Source organism: Geotrypetes seraphini, chromosome 1, assembly GCF_902459505.1.
Source record: "Geotrypetes seraphini chromosome 1, aGeoSer1.1, whole genome shotgun sequence".
Classification (NCBI taxonomy): Eukaryota; Metazoa; Chordata; class Amphibia; order Gymnophiona; family Dermophiidae; genus Geotrypetes; species Geotrypetes seraphini.
The window spans coordinates 61,550,963-61,575,947 of record NC_047084.1 but is presented as its reverse complement, the minus strand read 5'-3'; the positions used below and the strand labels follow the sequence as shown (position 1 = coordinate 61,575,947).

Sequence of the window (24,985 nt, the reverse complement as noted above, 5' to 3'; positions counted from 1 at the left end):
CCAAGGACCAGGTGGCAGCTTTACAAATTTCCTCTATAGGATTGGATCTGAGGAAAGCTACTGAAACCACCATGGCTTTGACTTTATGGGCTATGACTCGACTCTGTAGATGTAGTCCAGCCTGGGCATAGCAGAAAGAGATATAAGCAGCCATCCAGTTGAAGATGGTACACTTAGAGATTGGATGTCCCAACTTGTTTGGATCGAAGGATACAAAAGTTGAGGAGCAGTTCTGAGTCGTTTGGTGCGCTCCAAGTAGAAGGCCAAAGCACGATTACAGTCCAGAGTATGAAGAGCTGATTCTCCAGGGTGAGAATGAGGCTTTGGAAAAAACACTGGAAGAACAATGGATTGGTTGAGATGAAATTCTGAAACCACTTTAGGCAAGAATTTAGGATGGGGTACAAAGCACCACCTTGTCATGATGATGGAACATAGTGAAAGGTGGATAAGCAACTAAAGCTTGCAGCTCACTGACTCTTCGAGCAGATGTGAGGGCAATGAGAAACACCACTTTCCAAGTGAGATCCTTCAGATGAGCCTTAGACATTGGTTCAAATGGAGGCTTCATCAGTTGAACAAGAACAACATTGAGATCCTAAACCACTGGAGGTGGTTTGAGAGGAGGTTTAACATTGAAAAGTCCTTTAATAAATTTAGAAACCACCGGATGAGCAGAGAGGGGTTTCCCTTCAATAGGCAGGTGGAAAGCAGCAATTGCACTGAGATGGACTCAGATCGATGTAGACTTGAGGCCAGAGGTGGATAAGTGCAAAAGATAATCTAGAACAGAAGATAAGGAGGAATCTTGAGGCTCCTTATCATGAGATGCACCACATAGAAATTCTAGTCCATTTTTGATGGTAGCATTGTCTAGTGGTAGGCTTTCTAGAAGCCTCTAAAATGTCTCTTACAGGTTGAGAAAACTGAAGAGAAGTTATGTTGAGAGGTACCAAGCTGTCAGGTGCAGAGAATGCAGGTTGGGATGAAGTAGAGACCCTTGACTCTGTGTAAGCAGAGATGGAAAAACTGGTAGAAGGTATGGCTCCCTGCTGCTGAGTTGAAGTATAAAGGAGTACCAAGGTTGTCTCAGCCACCGAGGAGCTATCAGAATCATGGTGACATGATCGTTCAACTTGACAAGAGTCTTGAGAATGGAGGTAATGCAAACAGGAAGCGATTCATCCATTCCAGTAAAAAAGCATCTGCCTCGAGGCGATGAGAAGAATATATCCTGGAGCAGAACTGAGGCAGTTTGTGGTTGTGGGGAGATGCAAAGAGATCTATCTGATGAGTCCCCACTGCGAAAAAATGTGATGAAGAGGCGAGGAATTGAGTGTCCATTCGTGAGGTTGAAGAAGACGACTCAATTTGTCCGCCAAACAGTTTTTCGCCTCTTGGATGTAGACAGCTTTCAGGATGGTGTTGTGGAGGATTGCCCAGTCCCAAACCTTCAGAGCTTCTTGACAAAGGGAGGGAGATCCCATCCCTCCCTGTTTGTTGACATAGTATATGGCGACTTGGTTGGCCGTTCAAATGAGGACTACCTGGTCGTGAAGAAGATGTTGAAAAGCTTTGAGAGCACTGAAGATCACTCTGAGTTCCATCAGATTGATGTGACTGACGATCCATGCTGGTCCAGTGGCCTTGAGTATAGAGACCATCGAGATGAGCCCCACAAGCATAGGTCAAGGAATCTGTCATGAGGACCTTCTGATGAGGGGGCATTTGAAACAGCAAGCCTCTGGAGAGATTGGAAGAGAGCATCCACCAGCGGAGAGACTGTCTCAACGAAGGAGTGACTAATGTGTCGAGAGAGTGGTTAGCAAGCCTGCATCCACTGAGATGCCAGGATCCACTGAGGAATTCCGAGGTGAAGTCTGGCAAAAGGAGTCACGTGCACTTTGGAGGCCATGTGACCTAGGAGGACCATCATGTGTCTCGCTGAGATTGAAGAGCGGGAAGACACTGCATGACAGAATTGAAGAAGAGCATCCAGACGTTGTTGAGGAAGAAAGGCTATGAGTTGAATAGCGTCCAGAACAACTCCAATGAACTGTAGATTCTGAGAGGGCTGAAGATGGGATTTGGAGAAGTTGATTTTGAAATCCCAAGCTTTGTAGGAACCACGTAGTCCATTGGGTTGTTACAATAACCAGTGTAAACCTCACTGGTTAAGGTTCGATTACAGAATGGCACATAAGTCCTCAATACATCAACATATGTGATTGTTCTGTTTAGGCTTATATCCTAGCCTTCTGATTACATATGGTTGTATGCTCATTATCATTTTACTTTTGTCTATTTTACTTATCGATTTAATGCAGTGCCTCTAGTATACCCCGATGGGACCCATTTCACCCACACGGGCTTTTTCAAGGGTTCAAAGAGGAGCTCTTTGCTTGGCGTCCTCTCGGTTTTAGGGTTAGGACTTCTCCTTGCATAGAGTGCGTTGTTGCCAGACCAGACACTCGCAAAGACTCGGCTCCTTGCATAGAGTGTGAAGCTTCAGCTCAAGGCACAGGCAGGGACTCGACCTCGCGGGAGACTGCTGATTGCCCAGGCTGAATTACAGGAGGCGTAGTCGAAGCAGAACCATATTTGCTCAGTAATTTAACAAACTGCTGCTCCAACATGGTCTGGAGAGAAGCCTGCAAATGTAGATCCGCATCTGAAAAAGGACCACTTGCCAAGGCTAAAGGCTCCAAGGTGGCACTGGAGATGTGCTTCGACTTGGAGGTCTTTGAGAGCTTGAGGACCACCGCTGGAACCTTCTGGCTTAGGTATCTGACCCGAGGGAAGCTCAGGAGAAGACAAAGCAGGTGTACTCGAGGCCAAAGACGATCCAAACGAGGAAGGTCTGATGAGACTCAAGGTTGGAGTCATGGAAGCAGGAGGACCCTCGATGGAAGGTGGAACCGAGGCAGCACTCGAGATCGAGGGTGTCACTGAAGAGTCCATCCTGAAGAGTTTTGGAAGACTTTGTAGGCCATTACCGGGCCCTTGAATACACATCATATGTTGATAAGTAGCCAGTGAGCTGCTCGCAGTGCTGGGACAATTACGTATGTACATATGTAAAGGCTTTTTAGGAGGCGGATGGCTGTGTTTTTGTACTTGTAGTCAATGTAGATTTTTTGAAGTGAAACCGTTTAGTAGTGTGTTGCAGTAATCCATTTGGGAGAGGACAAAGGTATAGAGTAGCTACAAGAAGTCCGGTTCTGAAAAGTATCTTATGATTTTTTGGAATTGCTGGAGGTAGTAGAATGAGGTGGATACCACTTGGGATTTATGGTCAGAGAGTGATAGTTTGGAGTCACTCCCAGGCATCCCTGCTTGGGATGGCAGCTTCTACCTGTAGCATCTGGGGTCTGTTTGGGGTGGGGTGTGTGCAGAGGCCTGTTCTCTGGGGTTATTTGTAGCTTTGAGAGTGGAGGAATGGCTCTGGTGGTTAGAGCTGCTGGCTCAACACCCTGAGGTTGCAGATTCAATCCCAGTGCCACTTCCTTGAGACCCTGAGAAAGCCATTTAACCCTCCATTGCCCCAAGCACCATAGTTAGATTGTAAGCCCACCGGGACAGATAGGGTAATATTTAAGATTGCCTGCTTACTATTCAATGTATTGTAAACTGCTTTGATATCCATGGAAGAAAGGTGGCATATCAAGTAAAGATAAGCATTACCATTTGAGATTTATTCCGAGCTGGAGGTGGCAGTTGAGTGGCGAGTAGTGCAGTGTGTCTGTTCTCTAGGGTTAGAGGAAGTATATGGGGGTCTAGCCAAGTTGGAGTTGAATGTGGTTTCTGTTCTCTGGGTTTAGGGAAAGCATTTGGGGTCTAGTTTGAGGGGTGAGTGCAGTGAGCTCTGTGGAGTTAAGGAAATAGTATTTCAGGATTACTTTGAGGAGTTGAGTATAGTATGCTTTGTTCTATGGATTTGGGGATAATATTGTGGGACTGATCTAAATGAATAAGTATTAGGGAATTATTTGCGTTTGTCATCTTTTCTTTTAAAAATATCTTGCATATTAATCACGATTAATCACTGAAGCACAATATGATTAATCACAATTAAAATTTTTAATTTTCCTGCAGTCCTAATAAAAACAGATTAGGACAAACAGAGCAGAAGAATAACAAACTAGCAGATGCTTGTAAAACCAGTAATATGTATTACTGATGGAGACTGGTCCAGAGAAGTTATCGTTGGGATAGTTAGCTGGCAGCCTATCTGGTATTTTACCATTAAGAGTTTCCTTATTGTTCAAGGTTGATTTTGAACCATGTTGCATATCTAGATAACTGACAACTGTTTTAACAAATCCTTGAAGCTGCTTGGAGTGTTAAAATATGCAGAGCTTGAATAAGCTGGAAATCTTCTGGACTACTGGTGAATGTTAGACTGTGATTCTGATTTAATTGTTTGTGAAATAAAAATATTACATCTATCACCTACTAGTTTGATATTCATCTGCTATGTTCATTCTTAGATTATTCCTACCCAATGATATTCAGTGGCAAAGTGAAAGGATCTAAAGTGCTTTAAGATGAATTAAATTGGGAAAACTGAATGGGCCCTCCAGTTTTTTCCTGCCAATATACTCATTCTACAAAACCAGGAAAAACTGGAAGTTTATGTAAGCAAAGTACAAATATTACTCGCACAGCCTTCTTACCTGAGGAACAAGTTCAACTTCTAGCTCACCAGATAGATACTGTCGTTCAAACTCTTCATTCTCTCCTACATACGATGATATCATTCGTTTTATCTGTTTAGAATGAAGCAAAAGACCAAGGCCAAAATTGGAAACACTACAAAACAAAAAAGAAAGCTTGTTTTATGCATTAGATAGACAATAAACAACAGTCTATAATAGCAATTCTATAAATTGGTGCTAAGATTTATGAACCCCAATGTCATACACTTAGCATCAAATTCTATTATAGCTCCTTGGCTCCATAAGGTAATACTATCATAGTTGCAATTGCTAGCATCTAATTGCACCCTGAAGTGTGTTTATATATAATTCTATAAGATACACAAGTAATTCAGAGAGACGCCTACACTCTGCCCTTGTTTATGTGCCCCCCCACCCCCACACATCAATGTGCTAAGCAATGTGAGAACACATTTTATAGAATAGCACTTAACACTTTTTGTAATTGGCATCAATCATGCATATAAATGCTATCATTCTGCAACTTATGAGCACAACTGACACCTTTCTTTACAAGCCAATTTATAGAATTACCTTTCATGTGTTAGACAAAGCTCCTGGAGTTATAGTCATTAAACAGAGTACCCCTCCCCCCCTTTATGAAGTCACGTTAGGCTTTATCATCGCCAGCTGCAGTGGTAAAAGCTCCGACGCTCATATATTTTCTATGAGTGCTGAAGCTAATACCGCTGCAGGCAGCAATAAAAAAGCCTAACGCAGCTTCATAAAAGGGGGTCTAAAATATTTTTAAAAGGAGGCATTATTTTATTTATTTATTTTATTTTTTTTTTTTTTAAAGTAAAATATATCAAAAACAATTTTAATGGGATACTGTGACACTGTGGAACCCAAAAAAACAGTAATACTTACCCTGACTGAGCGATCCTCCACGTGCGCCGCTGACAGCTGCTTCAGCATCCCCACTCTGATGAGGCATAGCTGTAATGGAAGTGAATGGGAGAACCAGGCTTCCGCTGTCAGCGGCGCATATGGAGGATACGTGCATCTTTTATATTAGTGATTGCAAATTTGGGAGCTGCTCAACCATTTTTCTTACTCATCAGCTAGCGTTAGTGTTTGCGAGGCCCCAGCCAAATTTTTTTCTTCCAGTGCAGCCCAGGAAAGCCAAAAGATTGGACACCCCTGATCTAGAATTTACTGTAAAGTGTAATTTATTAGAGCCTGACGCTCACTTACTCTGATGAAATTGCCACAAATGAAAATGTGATTTTTCAAGATCAGAAATTCTGTTCACAGGTATTTAGTGGATCAAAAGGAGCTTTTTATGAGCTTGATTTGGTCATTGAAGTCCCATGACATTGCAAGAGACTTGATGAGAAGCCTGAAGAGAAACAAACCCCAGATACATAAAGACCCGAATGGTCCATCCGGTCTGCCCAACCTGATTCAATTTAAATTTTTTTATTTTTTTCTTCTTAGCTATTTCTGGGCAAGAATCCAAAGCTCTACCCGGTACTGTGCTTGGGTTCCTACTGCCGAAATCTCATATTCTAAGCGCTAGCTGAATTAGTGTTCTCTAACACAGTTGTTTTTCAAAAACTGTCTCAAATGCAGAAGCTATTTAAGCAGTTTTGGCGTAGACAGGAAAAGGGGTCTAGTAGTAGTGTAGCTAAGACTTAATAGGCCCCTCTATGCCATCTCTCTCAAGATAGTGGGGGGCAGGGAAGAGGAGGACGAATCCCTTAAGAGCTCCAGTAAACAAATCCTGCAAAAAGCAAATCTGCAAAACATGTCACGGAAAATAGAAATATAAATGCTTTTCTACTTTTGTTGTCTGGTCAATGCTTTGGACCTAATGTCTCTTTTCTCCTCTATTTTCTCTAAACTCTCTACAGTCTCCTGTCCTTTTGACATTTTTTCTCTGTGTCCACCATCCATTTTTCTTCTGTGTCCCTATCCTTCAACCTCTCGGTGTCCATATTCAACATCTCTCTTCTGTACTGTGTTTCCCCGAAAATAAAACCCTATCTTATATTAATTTTTGGCCCAAAAAATGCACTAGATCTTATTTTTGGGGAAACAATGCCCAATCAAAAACCCAAGTACAATATACAAAGCCCTGCACACATTTGTATTTCCCCCCCACCCCCCAGCAATTTTCTATCCCCCCCTGTAATCTGTAGTCAAGCAGATAAAGATTTAAGTTATTTAAAATATAGCCTCCGAGCTTTATAAATCAAAATGTAGAAAAAAAAATATATACCCACCCAACTAATGAAGAATTCAACAATCCCTTCTGCACAGGGGACACAAGGTCATAGTTACAATTATTGCATGTACTACAACTAAAGTTTCATATTCAAAATCTATGACTGAGGTCTCGATTATCCCAGCAATCAAGTTATAATCACTGCCAGCTCTCCCTCCCAGCCGAACCCCACTGCGAGACCAACATATATTATCTTCTTCCAAACAGCAGCATCAGCAGCAATCTTCGCGGGTTTCCTCCGCTGGGGCATTCCGTGTGCCGCGTTGCTGATGACATCAGCAGCAATGCGGCAAAGGAATGACCCAGCAGGAGAAAGCCATGAAGATTGTTGTTGACGCTGCTGTTTGGAAGAAGGTAATGTATGTTGGTCTCATGGCAGGATTCAGCTGGGAGGGAGAGCTGGAAGGGTCAGAGGGCGGGTGTGCGGCGGACAGGGGAGAAGCACTGCTGCCGGCAAATCCAGCGCTTCAACAAGGGCTTATTTTTGGGATAGGGCTTACATTAATACCTACCCTGAAAATCATATTAGGGCTTATTTTCGGGATAGGTCTTATTTTCAGGGAAACACGATAGTAATGTCCCTTTCCCTAAGCTCTTTCCATTATCCACATTTCCTCTCATTGGTCCAGCATCTCTCTCCCAGGCCAGTCTTTCCTCCAACAACTAAACTGAAGACCCATGTTTGCATAGTTCTTTCCAGAAGGAACCCCAATGTGTGAATCCCCATCTGAGGGCTGGAAGGACATATAAAATAAGGGGGGCAGGGAAGGAACTCAGATAGCTGGAAATGAAAGCTCATGGTGCCAAATCTTAACCCCTGTTGAGACTGAGCTGGACACCAAAGAAACGGCAGTAAAGCTCCAAACTGAACCCCCTTCCCCCTCCCCCCCAAAAAAGCATTTAATGGGGGGAGGGGTCAGTTGTGAATGGTACTATAAATCAGTAATGAAAGTTTTGTTACAACTCTACTATAGTTAAAAGAAACAGAAGGACATTATTGAGTAAGGGCAGGCGAACACATTTTGGATCTTAACCAGCGTATCTAACTTGAAGGTCACTACAGGTAAGCATACAGAAGGAAACACTGTTAATGTTTAATCCAGAAAATATGAAGTGTCAAGGAACTGACTGGAACTTGATTAAGCAACTCAAAAGCTACAATCAAGTTTAATTTACGTAACAACCAAGTGAGCTAACTTTTAGGAGAAAGATCACTGTTGAAATGTGAACAAGATGTGTTACAATTGCTATAATCATTTTGAACTACAACAAGATTGCACAAAAAATGATACAGATGGAATAATCACTCTCTTATTCTTTTCACAATGCTGTTGTAACTGCCTTGAAACCATCAGAAGTATACTTACACAAGCTCACTCACTCTCCCCCCAGAAATGCCAAAGGAAGCACAGAAGTCAATTTTTGCCAGTAAAAATAAATTTTTACCCTCAAACCTGACCCTTTAAAAATCATCTCACCTTTATTCTGAGAACTTTGTCTACACAAATTTATTGTTGTTTATGCAAAATGGGGATAGGAGGGCAGACAAGTTAACATGTGCACATAGCTGGTCACAAGTCATCCTGATAAAGTTATCTGTTCAATGGGTTTCATTAAGAGGCCCATAATTTTTAATTTATGTTGGGGACTAAAATAAAAATGGAAATTAATCCAGAGCTAAATTTTAACAAAAACAAATACTAATACTCAGGGCGGGATCAAAGGGTAGGTCCAGTAGGGATATGTCTTGGACCCAAAAATGTCAGGGTGGCCTACCGCTGGTGTGATGCTTTGATCAGGGTTGTTGTTACGGGAGGGCAAACAGGGTAGCTGCCCGGGGCCCCACAGTCCGGGCATTTCTTCCCCTAGTTGGCCTATCTACCTCCCTTCCCCTCATTTTTCAGTTTCAAACTCAATGTTTTCTTTATTAGACGGGCCCGGCGTTGGCAACCATTGCAAGCGGCTGCTCGGTCCAAAGTTTCCCTTCTGACGCAGCTTCCTGTTTCCGCCTAGGTGACACGGGTCAAAGGGAAAGTTTTGGGCCAAGCAGCCATTTGCAAGAGAAATAGTTGCTGACACTGGGGCCTATCTGAAAAAGAAAATGTTTTGATTTTGAAGCAAAAATGCAATCGCAAAGGTGAGGGAGATAGGCTAACAAGGGGAAGAGGTTAAGTGGTGCTTGAGGTTTGTCTTATGCCATCAGGAGCGTGTGGGTAGGGGTAGGGGGAAGAGAGAGAGAGAGACAAAAAGAGGCAGACAGACACAGAGAGAGAGGGAGAGAGAGAGACTCAAAGAATTAATCCTGCCTTGGTGCTCATCAAGGAGTGTTGGTAGTGCTATAGAAATAATAGTAGTAATGTAGTATCAAAAATTGAACCAAAAAGTTCAAACTAACTTTCTGGCTTTAAGCCAACTCTTCTACAACCAAGAGCAGAGTGTGCAAGATATGTCTTGATGATCAGGACTTAGGCATTGGATACACCAGTTATGTAAGTCTTTGTCCGAGATGGTCCTGTGGCATCGAGTGCACTGCTTGAAGCCACTAGGAGCTTTGAACATCGATGGAAAAACAACCGATGCAAGATAAAAGGACTCTACGGTATAGGAAGCTTGAGTAGATGAGAAACTGAAAAAATGTCAATGCTCCCGGCCTGAAAACAGGCTGAAGAGAGCCTGAAGGCCTAAAAAACCAATGAGAAACTAATATTATGTTATTTCCATGGAAAGAAAGTTCCGTTCTTCCCGCTCCAATTTCTATAAAAAACATCCCCCTACAATCAGTTAATAATATAAAAATATAATCCAATCAGAGCTCTAAGATCAAATGAACAAAATTTATTAACTATTCCTTCGCTTCAGATTATCAACACAAGACGGCAGTTTATTTTTTCGGTAACCGCTCCACAGACTTGGAATGCTCTTCCAATTTATTTATGAAAGGAGCAGGATCTAGGAAAATTCAAAAGTAATTTAACAACATTTCTTTTTAAAGATGCCTTTGATATTTAATCTCTTAACCCCCAGACCATTGATTTTATTGTATTAATATACTTTTATTTCTTTCCCTCGTGTACCTTTCCTTTTTTGTTCTGCTTTTCTATATTAAATTGTATTTCACATCCCCTTTTTACCTTATGTTATGAATATGATGAGCTAATCTTTAACCTATTGTATTGTTCAAAGTTTGTATTGTATTGTTTCCCATTGAATGTATTTTAAATTGTTCATCGCTTAGAACTATGATTAAGCAATTAATCAAAAGAATTAATAAACTTGAAACTTGAAAATATCTGAACCAAATCTCATGAAAAGGAAGATAATGACATATTTGAGGAAAAAAGGTAAGGGAAGGCACAAAAATGAAGAAACATTTGACACACTAGAGACTCTGAAACACAGCTTCTCAGCTCCACAGAAAACAAACTGCAGGTCTCATGAACCAACATCGAGTGGGAAGGCACCAGCAAATGTACAATATGGGCGGTCTTAAAGTTTTAAAGTGACATTACACTTTTTGATTGTCTTTGGATGACATCACCCACAAGTGAGACTATAATGCCTGCTTGTTCTCAGATAGTTTTATAGCTGGTACAGTTTGCACAGTGATGTAGCAGGTTTTGAGGATAGGAGAAGTTTTCTGGGGTCAAGAGGTAGTTGTAGAAAGGGGATGGAAAACAAGAGAACAGGGAAAAGTAGTTTGAAAGAAGAAATATCCTGTTATCTGTCACCATACATACATTTCTATGAATTGAGCCATTTGTGGGGAGGGGAATTCATTTCTCCAGAAACTCTCCCCCCCCCCCCCCCCCCAACACTCCAATCTGGCCAATTTTCAAACTTATGTGTCTTTTCACTAATTTCTCACCTATACCAAGTATTAACCCATTCCCTTAAATTTTCATTGAGTTATTTTGCTCCTAGACAGAAAGATATTTCTTAATTCATTTGGTATAATTCTTTCAAGCTTCCATTGGGTTGGAAAGAATAAAACAGCTGGACACTGGGTGCATACTGACTCTATTTATACCCAACATAACATACGAGACTCTAGCTCCATAAGTTACTCAAGATACGAGCCAAGTATTACATATACTCTGAATGACATACACTGCAGCAAATAGCACAGCAAGAATGCCATATCAAGTGTCATCAGCACTGCTTCCTATGCACTAAGGATGTTAGGGATCTTTAGCTTGGAAAAGAGACGGCTGATGGAAGATATGATTGTAATCTACAAAATCTTGAATGATGTAGAACGGGTAGAAGAGAATTTATTTTTTACTCTATCAAAAATGACAAAGACCAGGGGACACTGCTACAGGATGTGGTAAGAATGGTTAACATAGCTGGTTTTAAAAAAGGTTTGAACAAGTTCCTGGAGAAAAGGTTCATAATCTGCTATTGAGACAGACATGAGGGAAGCCACTGATGCTGGATCGGTAGCATGGAATGTTGCTACTATTTGGGTTTTTGCAAGATACTTGTGACCTGAACTGGCCACCGTGAAGATGGGATACTGGGCTAGATGGACTATTGGTCTGACCCAGTAAGGCTACTCTTATGTTCTTATGTAGTGTTAGATTATAAATGGATTTATTCACTAATTCTTCATTATCAGGCAGTTAAGTGTGGAATGTCTTGCCTTTATGACTTAGATAGAGCACAGTTACTTACCATAACAGGTGTTATCCAGGGACAGCAGGCAGATATTCTCATGTATGGGTGATGTCACTGACGAAGCCCCGGTACGGACCACTTTAAAAGTGCATCGCCACTTTAAGAATTTAGAAAGTTCGCAATAGCCCGAACCGCGCATGCGCGAGTGCCTTCCCGCCTGAGGCACGGCGCGCGGTCCCTCAGTTAAGATAAGCCAGCTAAGAAGCCAACCGGGGGAGGTGGGTGGGTTGTGAGAATATCTGCTTGCTGTCCCTGGATAACACCTGTTGCGGTAAGTAACTGTGCTTTATCCCAGGACAAACAGGCAGCATATTCTCACGTATGTGTGACCTCCAAGCTAACAGAGATGGGATGATGGGAATGTTGGCCTAAGAAAATAAATTTTGAAATACAGATTGGCCGAAGTGCCCATCCCTTCTGGAGAAAGAATCCAGACAGTAGTGAGAAGTGAAGGTATGAACTGAGGACCAGGTGGCAGCTGTACAGATTTTCTCAATGGTGTAGATCTAAGGAAAGCAACAAAAGCTGCCATAGCTCTAACTTTGTGGGCTGTGACACAATTTTCCAGTGCCAGTCCAGTCTGAGTATAGCAGAACGAGATGCAGGCAGCCAGCCAGCCAGTTGGAAATCATTCGCTTGAATACAGGGTGCCCTAACTTGTTTGGATCAAAAGAAATGAAAAGTTGGGGAGAAGTTCACTGTGGCTTTGTCCAGTCAATGTAGTAAGCCAAAGCCCGCTTACAGTCCAAAGTATACAAAGCAGTTTTTTCAGCATGAGAATGAGGTTTAGGAAAAAACACAGGCAGAACAATTGACTGATTGAGATGAAAAGTGACAACTTTTGGAAGAAACTTTGGACGTGTATACAGAACCACCTTGTCGTGATGAAAAACTGTGAAAGGTGAATCTGCTACTAATGCTTGTAATTCACTGACCCTCCTGGAAGAGGCGAGAGCACTAAGGAAGACCACTTTCCAGGCAAAAACCTAAGATGAGCTGTGGCCATTGGTTCAAATGATGGCTTCAAAAAACTGGAAAGAACTATAGTAAGGTCCCAGATGACAGGTGGAGACTATAAAGGTAGTTTCACAGAGAAAAAAGTCCTTTCAGAAACCTGGAAACCAAGTGGAAAGGACTACAGTAGCACCCAAATGACAGGCGAAGGCATGAGGTGTGGTTACACATTAAAAACCAGAGGTTAAGCAGTAAGAGGTTGACCCTCGACTGACAAGAGGAAAAGCTGCAATAGCACTTAAAAGAAATCTGAGAGATATAGACTCGAGACTAGAGTCAAACAAAAGATGAAAATAATCCAAGATCAATTCCACTGTCAAGGAAGGTGGAACATGAAGATTAAGAAGACACCAGAAAGAAAACCTAATCCACTTTTGATGGTAACATTGTTGAATGGCTGGTTTCCTGGAGCCATCCAGAAGTTAACGAACAGGCTGAGAAAGATATAAATGAGAAGGACGCAGCCCAAGATAAACCAAACTGTCGGGGGAAAGCATTGCAGATTGGTATGAATCAGTGATTTCCAAATCTGAGGGAACAGAGTAGGAAATATTAGAAAAGGTATGGACTCCCTGGAGCCGAGTTGAAGGAGAAGGGAGAACCAATGTTGCCTGGGCCACCATGGAGTAAAGAGAATCATGGTGGCTGCTTCTCTCTTGAGCTTGAATAAAGTTCAACATGAGAGGAAGTGGAGGGAATGCATATAGAAACAGGCCCATCCAATCCAGGAAAAAAGCATCTACTGTTAGACGGAGAGGGAAGTAAAGTCTGGAGCAAAACTGGGGCAACTGGTGATTGTGAGGAGTCGCAAACAAGTCCACTTATGGGGTGCCCCATTGAGTAAAGATGGACTGGAGAGTTGTAGAGTTGAGAGTCCATTTTTGAGGTTGAAGAATTCTGCTGAGGTTGTGTTCTAGGGAATTCTTCTCCCCATGAATGTAGACAGCTGTCAAGAACAGATTGCGAGCTGTCGCCCAAGTCCAGATGTTCTGGGCCTCCTGACACAAAAGGATAAAACCCGTGCCTCCTTGCTTGTTGATGTAGCACATTGCTACTTGATTATCCGTGCAAAGGAGGAGGACTTGAGGACAAAGAAGATGATGAAAAGCCTTGAGGATATACAACATTGCTCAGAGTGCTAGGAAATTGATGTGAAATTTCCGTTCCATGGCGGTCCAAAGATCCTGAGTCTGCTGATCGTCCATATGAGACCCCCATACATAAGACGATGCGTATGTCATGATGACCTTGTGATGAGGAGACAAATAAACAAGGAAACCTCTGGATAGATTAGAGGAGGTCATCCACCGTTGAAGCGACTGCAGAAGAGATGGTGTCACAGATGTATATTATGAGAGACAATCCGTCGCTTGAGATCACAGGGGAGCAAGGGTCCATTGAGGTATGCGAAGATGTAGTTTTGCCAGTGGTGTGACTTGAACAGTTGAAGCCCTGTTGCCTAGAAGAACCATCATGTGTCTGGCAGAGATGGTGTGAAGAGGAAGCAACTGCTGACACAGACTGATGAGAGCCTGAAGGCGATCTGGAGGAAGAAGCGCTTCCATGAGAGTGGTGTCTAGGATTGCCCCCAATGAATTATAAATGTTGAGTCGTAATGAGATGTGATTAAGGGGAATTTGACTTCAAATCCTAGAACCTGAAGAAAGGAGATGGTCTGAGATGTTGCTTGGACCACTTCCTGAGAAGAAACAGCCGTGATCAACCAGTAGTCCAGAAAAGGAAAGACCTAAAGACCATGTGAGCGGAGAGATACAGCCACCATAATCAAGAGACTTCGTGAAGACTCTGGGAGAAGATGCCAGACCGAAAGTAAGGACCCTGTACTGATAATGGCAGTGATTGATTTGAAATCGAAGGTATTTTCTGGAATCCGGATGAATTGGGATATGTGTGCAGGCTTCTTTGAGATCCAGGGAGCATAGCCAGTAGTTCTGAATGAGGAAAGACGAGTCCTGAAGTACCTCTCGACTAGAAAAATGATGAGAGCTCTGAGATCCAGGAAAAATCTCAGTCGTCCGGTGTTCTTGGGAATCAAGTAGAAACGGGATTAGAATCCCTGACTCCACTAATCGAGGAGGACTCTTCGATAGCAATCAGCAGAAGGGAGGACTGTCCAAAACAGACTCTCTTGGAAAAAAGGTCTGAGAGTGGGGTTAAAACATTGAGTGTAGAACCCTGCCCTATGAAGATGAGAAACCAGAAAGCTGAGGTGATGAATTCTCAGCGATGTATGAGGAACTGAAGACGGCCTCCGAAGGAACGAGGTCTATACTGTAAAACGTTGACGTTGACTATGCCCTGAATGGAGGATAAGGTTGCGGAGCAAATCTTCAGTGAGAAGAAGAGTGCGGGGAAGGTAGCTTTTTGGGCTTGACCAGAGTGTCCCACCAAAGAGGTCATCCCCCAAACAAAGCATAATTTCTAGCCTGTTCTGGTGAGTGATGAGGAGGTCAGACCCTCAAAGTCAGACCAGGTCTGGTTGGAACAGAAAAGAAGTGCTGAAAAAAAAACAAAAAAAAAAACAGGCACCGTATGTGCAAGCAGAGAGAATGTGGCAACTGGTTTGTGCCAAGTAAACTGGTTACTGGACCAGTTAGTCATCATAGGATTCTGGTAATCCAGAAATACAGAGGCCTACACACTAGCCTGTAGAGTTGACTCCACCAGTAGGGATTCATTGAAACATCCTCATCATGGAAGGGAATCCGAAGAGCCTTGGGTATCTAAAATCCTTTAGACTTTGCAGAGGGAATGATTTTTTTAAAGTCAACTTCCAAGGGAATAGCACAAGGTGCAGACAATCCCCTAAGGAATCTTGAAAAAGATAATTCCTCAGACACTACTGAAGTGGAAGAGAGAAGCATGTGTTGAAAAACTCACCGCTACAAAGAGATTGGGGGCTTGCTCAACCCCCCTCCCCCCCAGAGATTCAAATCCCAAACTATACAGAATCAATGTCTGGGATTCATTATCGAAGGCTGGAGACAGTTTAATTTCTGTAGGGCCCTCCCAGACCGGTCCAGCGTCATTCATATGATTTGTCGAAACCGTTGGAGACTCTTTTGCAAGTGCTACCAATGTCGAGAAGGCAAACGTGACTGGCACCGGAGTAGTCAGTGTCGACAAAGGCGTTGGCACGAACAACTGAAAATACAGTTGGACATGTACTTGAAGTACTGAATGAATCTGCTGCATAAGAGGAAAACACCGGTACCGCTGGCTGTGCCACCGGTACCATCTGTGCGGGTCTGCACTCCAGAGATGAAAATGCCGGTATCAAGGCACACATCAGGAGCAGAGTGGAAAAGTTACTGCAGGAAAGAATAAACACAGGGACCTTTGGCCCGATAACCAGTACCATCGGTGCCGCTCCACGCTCCGAAGATGAGTATGCCGGTATCAAGACACTCATTGATTTCGAAGTGGAGCCAGAGATGGGGCTGATTGAGGTCGGCAGGACTTGACTCACTGCTACAATGATCTGTAGCCCAAAAGGAGAAACTTGTGAGCCAACTTACCTAGGTAGGAGCGAGCCTGAGGCTGGATTAGCGGTGCCGGAAGTGTGCTGGGCACCCGATTCCTGATGGCGCCGAAAGGAAACTGCTTCTGAAGAACCCACGTGAGAATGCACTGGTGAGGAGAAGAGCAGGGGAAGTAGAAAATGGCAAGGCTGAGGTCCTGACAATGTGAGAAACACGGGAGGATGTCGGTGAAGACAAATATCCCAGCAAAGCAACTGCTCAGATGGAAAATTATCAGGAGTGTCCTGAATGGTAAAACAGCCGTAAGGTGGAGAAATAACAGTATGGCGACCCATAAGGCCCCACCGAGGCTAAACTGACGACAGCAAAAGAAAAAAGAAAAATACGGTTTAATATACATTGGTTATTTGGGTTTTTTTAAAAATAAAATTGAAATAAAAGAAAAAACTGATTGAAAAGTCAGAAACCGCGAGAAGGCAGTGAAAAATTTTCAACAGCCATTGAAAACGTGACTTCTTAGCTCCGCAGAAACTAAGAAACTGAGGGACTGTGCGCCCTGCATCATGCGGGAAGGCACTCACGCATGCGTGGTTCGGGCTATAGTGAACTTTCTAAACTCTTAAAGTGGCGATGCACTTTTAAAGTGGTCCATACTGGGGCTCCGTCAGTGACGTCACCCATACGTGAGAATATGCTGCCTGCTTGTCCTGGGATAACTAAGTATATGTTATTTCAGAAAGGTCTGAAGACTTTATTTCAGTTATATTACTGATAGATTGCAATTTATTTGATTTTTATGTATAACTATTTTGGTACATCCTATGTATGCCTAGTTTCATCTTCCTGTAACCCACTTTGAGATAAGAATTGTATTAATACTGATATTGATTGTAATGATCACACCAAAAGAAGAAAATATTAAAAATAATATCAGTGCTCTGAATGACAAACACACAGCCTACATTTATGCTTACCCCCTTTTTTACAAACACATAGCATGGGTTTTAGCGCTGGCAGCAGTAACTGCTCTGACGCTCAAAGAATTCCCATGAGCGTTGGAGCAGTTAGTGCCACTGCTGGTGCTAAAACCCACACTATGCGTTCGCAAAAGAGGGGGTTAATTTTTACTGCAATTTAGCACTAAAGATATATGCCAAGTAAGCACAATATACTTTCCTTATCATCCTACTATATCAGTCCAGATAAACGGGTTATATATCCCAACCAACATATGGAGAAAGAGAACACTGGCAATTCAGGTACATAATCACTATAAGGAACTTGCCAGTTTCTCTCTAACTCCAGCAAATGGTGCAGGTGAACTGGTGCAACAAGATGATTCAGTCTTCATTAGACATAACTCCCAGGGGCACAGGCTATTCAGCACCTGATGAGGGATGCTCCTTTCTCTGCAGAGACGGGAAATTCTGGACACAGCAATAAGCCAGGTTTAGAGCAGGTTTTAATCTGTCTATCCTTTCTCTTCATTGTTTGCTCAGTTCTAGCTTTTAATTTTTTTTTTAATAACAAACATTGTAACAGTATTTTCCCTTTATTCCTTTTGTATCTAGTATTTCAGTTTTTAATTGAATTTGTTATTATAGTTCTTTTTTTTTTTAGCTGCTTTCATTGTGAAATAGGTGGTATATCAAATTGCAATAAATTTGAAACTTCTAAGGAGGCTGCTGCTGCTAGGGATGCAGGGTCTGGTCATGAAGTACATAGCTGGCTCTGGCTTTCACATGGGACCACTCCTTTTCTCAATCTAAACTTGCTCACTGGGAGTGCTGATCTCCTCCCACGGCTTCCAGTATCACCTCGATGCTGACAACTCCCAATCTACCTCTCTGTGCCAAATATCTCTACTGAAACCCAGACCAGAATCTCAGCCTGCTTGTCCTACATTGCTGCCTGGATGTCTCACCGCCATCTAAAATTGAATATGGCTAAAACAGAGTTGCTCATCTTCCTGCCTAAGCCCACCTTTCCGCTTCTCTTGTTCTCCGTCTCTGTGGCAACACTCTCATCCTTCCTATTTTGTCTGCTCATAATCTAGGGGTCATCTTTGACTCCTCTCTCTCCTTCCCGGCCCAGATACAAATATCGCTAAAACCTGCCGCTTCTTCCTCTATAATATTACCAAAATCTGACTCATCTTCTCTAAGCACACTACCAAAACACTTATCCATGCCTTCATCACCTCGCACTTAGACTACAGCAACTTGCTACTCTCAGACCTTCCGCTTAACCATCTCGCTCCCCACCAATCCATCCAGAATTCAGCTGCATGACTCATATTCCGGGAGAGCCACTTTACTCAGGTTAGTCCTCTCCTAGTCACTTCACTGGCTTCCCATCCCTTTCTGAATACAATTCAAACTCCACTTACTGACCTACAAATGCACTCACACAGCTGTCCTTCACTATCTCTCTTTGCTTATCTCCCCCTATGATCCCCCCCACCCCCACCGTGAGCCCCACTCAGCTGGTGTCCTTCCTATCTGTGCCTTTCTCTTCAACTGCCAACTCCAGACTCCATCCCTTCTGCCTTGCTTGGAACAAGCTGCCTGAATCCCTACAGCAGACTCAGTCTCTGGCAGTGTTCAAGGCCCGTTTAAAAGCCCACCTCTTTGAGAGTGCTTTTGATCAAGTTTAAGTTTCAAGTTTAATAATTTTTTTGATTAATCGCTTAATCATACTTATAAGCGATGAACAATTTAAAAATTATATTTAAAGGGAAACAATACAATAAAAAGCAAAGTTTAAATAATGACAGGGGATTAAAATTTTTTAACTTAACATACTCATAACATTGGGTAAGGAGGGAGTGAAATACAATTCAATAAAGTAAAATAGAAACTATAAGGGAAAAATACAAAAGGTAAACAAAAAGCACAGTTACTTACCGTAACAGGTGTTATCCAGGGACAGCAGGCAGATATTCTTGACTGATGGGTGACGGCACCGACGGAGCCCCGGTACGGACAATTTTAGAGTGATTGCACTCTAAGAACTTTTTAGAAAGTTCTAGCTCGGCCGCACCGCGCACGCGCGAGTGCCTTCCCGCCCGACAGAGGCGCGCGGTCCCTCAGTTAGTATAAGCCAGCTAAGAAGCCAACCCGGGGAGGTGGGTGGGACGCAAGAATATCTGCCTGCTGTCCCTGGATAACACCTGTTACGGTAAGTAACTGTGCTTTATCCCAGGACAAGCAGGCAGCATATTCTTGACTGATGGGTGACCTCTAAGCTAACAAAAAGAGGGATGGAGGGAAGGTTGGCCATTAAGAAAACAAATTTTGTAAAACAGATTGGCCGAAGTGACCATCCCTTCTGGAGAATGCATCCAGACAATAATGAGATGTAAAAGTGTGAACTGAGGACCAAGTAGCAGCTTTGCAGATTTCCTCAATAGGAGTGGAACGGAGGAAAGCTACAGATGCTGCCATTGCTCTGACTCTATGGGCCGTGACAGAACCTTCCAGTGTCAGTCCGGTCTGAGCATAACAGAATGAAATGCACGCTGCTAGCCAATTAGACAACGTACGTTTAGAAACAGGACGTCCCAATTTATTCGGATCAAAGGACAGAAAAAGCTGGGGAACTGATCTGTGGGGTTTCGTACGCTCCAGATAGTAAGCAAGAGCCCTTTTACAATCCAAAGTATGCAGAGCTTGTTCCCCAGAATGAGAATGAGGTTTTGGAAAGAAAACCGGTAGAACAATGGATTGGTTGAGATGAAATTCAGAAACAACCTTAGGGAGAAACTTTGGATGTGTACGCAGAACCACCTTGTCATGGTGAAAAACCGTAAAAGGTGGATCTGCAACCAGTGCATGAAGCTCACTGACTCTCCTGGCAGAGGTAAGAGCAATAAGGAAAAGTACTTTCCAAGTGAGAAATTTGAAAGGAGAAGTAGCTAAAGGTTCAAATGGAGGTTTCATTAAAGCTGAAAGAACCACATTGAGATCCCAGATAACCGGAGGGGCTTTAAGAGGTGGTTTCACATTGAAAAGCCCACGCATGAACCTGGACACCAGGGGATGAGCTGAAAGAAGTTTTCCATGGACTGGCTCATGAAAAGCTGCAATGGCACTGAGGTGGACCCTGATGGAAGAGGACTTCAGGCCAGAGTCAGACAAAGAAAGAAGATAATCCAACAACGTCTCCACTGCTAGGGAAGTGGGATCAAGATGATGAAGAAGACACCAGGAAGAAAATCTCGTCCACTTTTGATGGTAACATTGTAGAGTGGCTGGTTTCCTGGAGGCATCCAGAATGGAACAAACGGGCTGAGACAAAAGAGTATCAGTCGAGTTCAGCCCGAGAGATACCAAGCCATCAGGTGTAGAGACTGGAGGTTGGGATGCAGAAGGGTTCCCTGCTGTTGGGTAAGCAGAGAAGGAAACAGAGGAAGAAGAAAAGGTTCCCTGGAACTGAGTTGAAGTAGAAGGGAGAACCAATGTTGCCTGGGCCACCTCGGAGCAATCAAAATCATGGTGGCTCGTTCCCTCTTGAGCTTGAACAAGGTTCTCAACATGAGAGGCAGAGGAGGGAAGGCGTACAGGAACAGATTCGACCAGTCGAGGAGAAAAGCATCTGCTGTTAGACGGTGTGGAGAGTAAAGTCTGGAGCAGAATAGGGGCAGTTGATGATTGTGAGGAGCTGCAAAGAGGTCTATCTGAGGAGTGCCCCATTGATCGAAGATAGACTGCAGAGTCACGGGATCGAGTGTCCACTCGTGAGGTTGGAGAATTCTGCTGAGTTTGTCCGCTAAGGAATTCTGTTTCCCCTGAATGTATATAACTTTCAGGAAGAGATGGTGATCTATGGCCCAAGTCCAGATCTTCTGGGCTTCCTGGCATAAAAGGCGAGAGCCTGTCCCACCCTGTTTGTTGATGTAGTACATCGCAACCTGATTGTCTGTGCACAACAGAAGGACCTGAGGAAAGAGAAGGTGTTGGAAGGCCTTGAGGGCGTAAAACATCGCTCTGAGTTCCAGGAAATTGATTTGATGCTTCCTTTCCTGGGCTGACCAAAGACCTTGAGTCTGGAACTCGTTCAAGTGAGCTCCCCATGCGTACAGAGATGCGTCGGTGGTGATGACTAGTTGATGAGGAGGCTGATGGAACAGAAGACCTCTGGATAGATTTGAGGATACCAACCACCATTGAAGAGACTGACGAAGAGATGATGTCACAGATATGTGTCGTGAGCAAGGATCCGACGCTTGGGACCACTGGGTAGCAAGGGTCCATTGAGGAGTGCGCAGGTGAAGACGGGCATGAGGTGTGACATGAACTGTGGATGCCATGTGCCCCAAGAGTACCATCATTTGTCTTGCTGAGATGGACGGCAGAGGAAGCACCTGGTGACAGAGAGACTGAAGAGTCTGGAGACGATTGGATGGTAGGAAAGCTCTCATGAGGAGTGTATCCAGGATCGCTCCAATGAATTGAAGTCTCTGAGTGGGAATGATATGAGATTTGGGTAGATTGATCTCGAATCCCAGAAGTTGTAGAAACTGGATGGTTTGGTTGGTGGCCAGAAGGACTGCTTGAGCGGAAGTGTCTTTGATCAACCAATCGTCCAGGTAAGGAAATACATGCAGGTGGTGAGAGCGTAGAAATGCCGCTACCACAATGAGACATTTGGTGAATACCCTTGGAGATGAGGCAAGACCGAAGGGCAGCACCTTGTACTGGTAATGACAATGATTGATCATGAATCGGAGATATGGTCTTGAGGTTACATTGATCGGTATGTGAGTGTAAGCCTCTTTGAGATCGAGGGAGCATAGCCAGTCGTTTTGATTTAGAAGGGGATAAAGGATGGCTAAAGAAAGAACATAAGAACATAAGAACATAAGAAGTTGCCTCCGCTGAGGCAGACCATAGGTCCATCCTGCTCAGCGGTCCGCTCCCGCGGCGGCCCATCAGGCCCATTGCCTGAGCAATGGTCTATACCTATCTATACCCCCCAATCCCTTTTTCTTCTAGGAATCTATCCAAACCTTCTTTGAAACCATTTAATGTTTTCTTGTCTACAACAGCCTCTGGAAGCGCGTTCCATGTGTCCACTACCCTCTGAGTGAAGAAGAACTTCCTAGCGTTTGTTCTAAACCTGTCCCCTTTCAATTTCTCCAAGTGCCCCCTTGTACTTGTGGTGCCCCTTAATTTGAAAAATCTGTCCCTGTCTACTTTTTCTATGCCCTTCAGGATCTTGAAGGTTTCTATCATGTCTCCTCTAAGTCTTCGCTTTTCCAGGGAGAAAAGTCCCAACTGCTTCAATCTGTCAGAATATGGGAGATTTTCCATTCCCTTTATCAGTTTGGTTGCTCTTCTTTGTACTCCCTCAAGTACCGCCATGTCTTTCTTGAGGTACGGTGACCAGTACTGGACACAGTACTCCAGATGCGGCCGTACCATTGCACGATACAGCGGCATGATGACTTCCTTCGTCCTGGTCGTAATACCCTTCTTAATGATACCCAGCATTCTGTTTGCTTTCCTAGAGGCTGTGGCGCATTGCGCCGATGCCTTCAGTGTTGCGTCTACCATCACTCCCAGGTCTCTCTCCAGGTTACTAACCCCTAGTGATGTTCCCCCCATTTTGTATGTGAACATCGGGTTCTTTTTCCCCACGTGCATGACCTTGCATTTCCCCACGTTGAAGCTCATCTGCCACTTTTCGGCCCACTTTTCCAGCTGCGTTAGATCCTTTTGGAGATCCTCGCAGTCTTCCTTGGTTTGAGCCCTGCTGTATAGTTTGGTGTCATCTGCAAATTTAATGACTTCACACTTAGTTCCCGCCTCTAGGTCATTTATGTAGATATTGAACAAGAGTGGTCCCAGCACCGACCCCTGCGGAACTCCGCTCGTGACCCCTTTCCAGTCTGAGTAGTGGCCCTTTACGCCAACCCTCTGCTTCCTGTTTGCCAGCCAGTTTTTGATCCATCGGTGGACCTCCCCTTGTACCCCGTGGTTCCATATCTTTTTAAGCAGTCTCTCATGTGGCACCTTGTCGAAGGCTTTTTGGAAATCAAGGTAAATGATGTCTATAGATTCCCCTTTATCCACCTGGCTGTTCACTCCCTCAAAGAAGTACAATAAGTTTGTGAGGCATGACCTACCCTTACAGAAGCCATGTTGACTCGGATTTAGCTGCCCATTTTTTTCGATGTGCTCATAGATGCTGTCTTTAATCAGTGCCTCCATCATCTTTCCCGGGACTGAGGTCAGGCTCACCGGCCTGTAGTTTCCCGGGTCCCCCCTTGCGCCCTTCTTGAAGATGGGCGTGACATTTGCTATTTTCCAATCCTCCGGGATCTCTCCGGTTTTTAAGGATAGGTTGCATATCTGTCGAAAGCATCTTGAATTTTTCTTTTACCAGATGAATGTTGAGATCGCGAAGATCCAGGATAGGTCTGAGATCTCCTGTCTTTTTGGGAACTAGAAAGTAACGGGAGTAGAATCCCTGCCCCTTTTGATCTAGAGGAACTTCCTCTATAGCGTTCAGAAGGAGGAGGGATTGGACCTCCTGAATAAGGAGGGCCGATTGAGGACTGTTCAAAGCAGACTCTTTTGGCAGGCTTTGAGGTGGAAGAGTCTGAAAGTTGAGAGAGTAGCCGTGGCGGATGATGTTGAGGACCCATTGGTCCGATGTGATTACTTCCCACCGGCTGAGGAACAGAGAAAGTCGACCTCCTATAGGCTGAGGCAGGAGAGCAGGAATAGGGATACTGGCTATACTGTGGAGAATGAAGTCAAAAGGGCTGTGACTTCTGCTGAGGAGGTTGTTTTACAGCTTGTTGCTGCTGCTGTTGTCTGGGAGGCTGACGTTGTTGTTGCCTCTGACGCCTAGGTTGCTGAGCAGTGGTAGTCAATGGACGAGCTGTGAAGCGGCGTTGATAGGCCGATTGCTGCCTGTATGGTCTTGGCGGAGGAGGCTTCTTTTTATTCTTGAGCAGGGTATCCCAGCGCGTCTCATGAGCAGAGAGCTTTTGTGTGGTTGAGTCCATGGAATCCCCAAAGAGCTCATCCCCTAGGCATGGGGCATTGGCTAACCGATCTTGATGGTTAACATCAAGCTCGGATACCCGAAGCCAGGCCAAACGACGCATAGCTACTGACATTGCTGTCGCTCTGGATGTAAGTTCAAAGGTGTCATATATGGATCTAACCATAAACTTACGTAATTGTAGAAGAGACGACAAGCATGTGTGAAAAGCGGGATGCTTTCGTGAAGGAAGATATTTTTCGAAAGAAGCCATGGTGGTAAGGAGATGCTTTAAATAAAAAGAAAAATGAAAAGCATAATTACTAGCCCTATTTGCTAACATAGCATTTTGGTAGAGCCTCTTACCAAATTTATCCATGGCCCTTCCTTCTCTGCCAGGAGGGACAGATGCATATACACTGGCTCCTGAAGTCTTTTTAAGGGTGGATTCGACAAATAAGGATTCATGTGGAAGTTGAGGTTTGTCGAACCCAGGAATGGGAATTACCTTATATAGAGAATCCAGTTTACGTGGGGCCCCTGGGACAGTTAAAGGAGTCTCTAAATTCTTATAGAAAGTTTCCCTCAAGATGTCATGAAGGGGAAGTTTCAAAAATTCCTTTGGAGGCTGATCAAAATCAAGGGCATCCAAAAAAGCTTTAGACTTTTTGGATTCAGCCTCCAAAGGAATGGACAAGGACTCACACATCTCTTTCAAAAAACTAGAGAAAGAGGAAGTGGCCTGTTTGGAGGATGGGTCAGGGACAGCCGAATCCTCCTCCTCTGAGGAACATTCGCCTTCAGAAAGAAAGGGTTCCTCTGAGTCTCCCCTGATCAGGGTCCCGAGA

General features: G+C 43.8%; 1 protein-coding gene across 1 annotated transcript in view; it reads right to left on the bottom strand.

The window, feature by feature from the left end:
• The window catches only part of OXCT1 (3-oxoacid CoA-transferase 1), a 283,735-nt gene that overhangs the window by 215,480 nt on the left and 43,270 nt on the right, over positions 1-24,985 (bottom strand). Inside the window, exon 4 of the mRNA XM_033932237.1 lies at positions 4,677-4,812. Coding sequence (XP_033788128.1) covers positions 4,677-4,812 — 136 coding nt within the window. The remainder of the gene's footprint in view (positions 1-4,676; positions 4,813-24,985) is intronic.